The sequence below is a fragment of the Photinus pyralis genome, unplaced genomic scaffold, assembly GCF_008802855.1.
Source record: "Photinus pyralis isolate 1611_PpyrPB1 unplaced genomic scaffold, Ppyr1.3 Ppyr1.4_LG9, whole genome shotgun sequence".
Classification (NCBI taxonomy): domain Eukaryota; kingdom Metazoa; phylum Arthropoda; class Insecta; order Coleoptera; family Lampyridae; genus Photinus; species Photinus pyralis.
The window spans coordinates 16,701,739-16,705,424 of NW_022170878.1; the positions used below are offsets into that span (position 1 = coordinate 16,701,739).

Genomic DNA, 3,686 nt, shown 5'->3' on the forward strand with positions numbered 1-3,686 from the left:
ACTGGTGGTGTTTGGTGGAACGAAGAAGCACATCCCATTTACGGAGTTCTTACAACGGTACGACAATGAGAACGATTTCAGGGTGTATGAGGCTAACAGTTTGGAGGAAACTGTTTTCGTTTCGTTTAGCAGCGGTACAACAAGTAGGCCTAAAGGTATTTGTCACACACATTCTTCCATGAGGGTTAGATACCAGTAAGTAATAACTACAAACCTTGAAGAACGTAATAAATAATTAACTTTTAGTAACAATGGGGAACCCAAAACGTATGCCGTGTTCAATTCACCGTGCCGAACTCTATTCAACAGATGGTTGCACGAAACCATACTCAACGGCTTTAAGAGAATTGTATTTTATAGATTCAATGTCGGAGAGCTTTGGAATGTTTCAAATTATAAAGTAGACTTCATGTTAATTTCGCCGGTATCTAGTGTGGAGTTTTTTAAGTACCAGAAACCCCAGCATTTCGACTTGGAAAATTTAAAACGGTTGTTGGTTGGCGGAAACTATACATCCAAAGATTATTTACTAAAGCTGCAGAAAATGTTTTCTAAAACGATTGTTGGCACGACCTACGGTCAAAGTGAAATATTTAGCACTGTTGCAGCTTTTCCGGAAGACCAACGGAGCGACAAGCTTCTTCGAGAGTTTCCGACGTCAATTGGCCTCGCTAAAGATGGAATTTCTTATAAAGTACGTCGCCCAACCTTTTACCATCGACTATGGTATTCGATAATTTAATTGAACTACACTTCCAGGTGGTGGATACGGAAACGGAAGAAATACTAGGGCCAAACCGTCACGGTGAACACAGATTGAAAACTAAATACCTAATGAAGGGTTACCTAAATTACGAATCACCCGACCTCTTTGATTCTGACGGTTGGTACAGAACTGGCGATTTAGCTTACTACAACGAGCAGGGATGTTTCTTTATTATCGGTAGGGTAAAAGATACATTTAAATGCGGCAACCTTCACATTTACCCCAGAGAAATAGAAGAAGTTCTTTTAAGCCATCGTTCCATCCAAAACGCGGTAGTTCTTGGTTTGAAAGACGAAATACTCGGATACCTTCCCACAGCCGTGGTTCAGTTGAACGAAAAGGGGCAAAGTGTAACACCTGAAGAAATTATCAACTACGTAAACACGAGGGTTGAGGATAAAAATCGTTTAAGAGGAGGCGTGAAATTCGTCAAAGAGTTTGCATGGACACATACACTAAAGATACAAAAATCTAAACTGAGGGAATGGATTGAAAAAGGTGTCATTTAGATATGTCTGTTGTATTTTACATTTGTAATATAAATCATTACGGGTTGATAGGGAAAAAATACTACTACGAAATAGTATTTTACATTATTAGCCAGGTAAGTGAGTTTTTACTGGCTCTAGGAGATGACAGGCTCGCCTACACTATGCGATGAAATTTACAATTTGGGCGCAAATGATGTTAAAAGTGAAGATGTCCTTATTGTTACAATTAACAAATCAAAAACCTATACCTAAACCTCGATTTTTCATTGTCATCCCACAGGACTCCATTAATTATGTGGAAATCGTAAAAAAATATATGGCTTTGAGACCACAACATACGAAACAAGTAGGTATAGTTGGAGAGTTCTGGGGCCTCCTCCTCATTTAGGTCAAGGTCAGATTACCCCGTTCCCCCCTCCAGTTCTGAGGCCTCCTCCTCATTTAGGTCAAGGTCAGATTACCCCGTTCCCCCCTCCAGTTCTGAAAGCTCCTCCTCCTCATTTAGATCAAGGTCACAATCATTACTCCTCTTACATAGAAAATGTATCCCTGGTTACTACCAAAAGAAAAAAATACCAAAAGTAAATTAATCATTTATTAGATGTTGTTGTCAGTCATTACAATAATTAAGAGCAATTCATAATTATAAACGACAATACAAAAAAATATTTGTGGAAATTTCATCCTTGTGTAGTATATATACCACACACATCTGTATTGGGTGGAGGCGTATTGTTAGATTTGTTCTGAAGGATTTTCGCAAAGACGCAGTTGGTTGACCATCGGAGGTGCTCCCGTAGGGGATTATCTTGACGTTCCCATTTGTTAAGTCGCACTTTACAATGAAAACATTCTACTTCGTCACCATATTTCGTAAAGAAAAATCCTACACTTGCCAAAGATGTGGGTGATGGAATTCCGCTCCAATTATTATAAGTTAGCAATCGTTTATCATAACACGCGTAGTCAGGCGATACATTGTCGAAACACATGATTATTCGTGCGAGAGACAACGTGTTATTAAACTTTACCTATGGTACGTGAGCTAATATAAGTAGTTACCCCCTCTACTACATTGGCTTGGAGTGTAAATGTTGGGGAGGAGGAGGAGGAGGAGGAATCGCTTAAGGCTAGATGGATAATTGGAGGGGAAAATTGATTCCGAAAGAGTATATAAGAATTGACGAAAAGAGAAAAGAGTAGTTTATTGTACAGTTTCTATACAGTTTCTATACAGTACTACAATATCATGGAGTACGAAAAAATTTTACGCCAAGCTGCAGACAAAATTAAAATTGATCGCACCGTACCAATGGTAAACAACGACATGAACTTAATAAACGAATCGCGTTACGAATTAAATAAAAGTGGGACAAAGTACGTGTGCGTTGGACTCTCACCACAAATATTATTTACCCCGGCAGTGAAAATTTGTGGAAACAAATCTCGTGGTGTAATATTCAACAGAAATGAATGGTGTGCTTTGGTGGAGAATCAAGGAATAATCACTAATTATTTCTACTCGGTAGATTCTCCATGGGTACCAATGAAAATTGGGTCTAAAACCATCTATTTCGAAACGATCAACAAAACCAAAGTAATTAGAGTGGTCGATTTTCTGGACGTTGAAATTTACTTGGGATGGGAGTCCTTAGAACAGCTATGGAAAATTTTGAATATCGTGGCGTATAGGATAATCTGTCTTGCCGAATTGAATTTTAATAGTTTCTACAACAACGTTGTGAATGTAGTGGTGGATATGGTTGGAGACGTTAAAGAAAATATTAACCAAATTATAATCCCATTACAAGATGTGTACGATGAAAAAGTGTCGTGTATGATGGAGGTTGTAGAGTTTGCTGCGAACAAATTATATGGTGATATCGAACATGCTAAAAACTTTGGAAGTTCTTCAAAGTAGGAGTGGGGAGCATATTATATAGGTGTAAACCTCTAGATGAGTAAATAGTATTAGTAAAGATGTGGATGTGTTATGCCGAACAAAATTGGCCGAAAGCATGTGATGGATATACAGCTGTGCAAAGGTTGTTCGTGGAAATGGATGCCCTCCAATTAGACGCAGACCATGAGATGGTATACGGAAGGGGAATGTATAGTGACGAATATTTGCAAGAATTGGTTAACAAGTACGAACAAGGTAAAGTGTTATGTGACGGGTTTTTAAACAAACATGACGATAAATGTGCACCTAATGAAATATGTCAGAAAATGAGTTTGTCAAATAATAAGGAATGTCTTTCGTGTCTTACGGAGTTAGTAGAAAAATTAAAAAGTGTTTCATTAGCCAACTTTGTCAACGTAATTGAACGGTACTTGTTAATTGCCTCATCGTCTGCGGAAAACATCTCATCAGATGAAGAACATGTGTAGTGTGCGGTTTGACGAATCAAAAAATATCGTTCGGATTT

General features: G+C 38.2%; 1 protein-coding gene across 1 annotated transcript; it reads left to right on the plus strand.

The window, feature by feature from the left end:
• The first annotated feature begins 23 nt into the window (after positions 1-23).
• On the plus strand, positions 24-1,323 carry LOC116181256 (luciferin 4-monooxygenase-like). Its single transcript, XM_031501559.1, has 3 exons — positions 24-195; positions 247-694; positions 760-1,323. Exons 1-3 carry the CDS (start codon positions 179-181, stop codon positions 1,273-1,275), a joined length of 981 nt encoding a protein of 326 aa, XP_031357419.1. The 5' UTR covers positions 24-178; the 3' UTR covers positions 1,276-1,323.
• Positions 1,324-3,686: the final 2,363 nt, after the last annotated feature.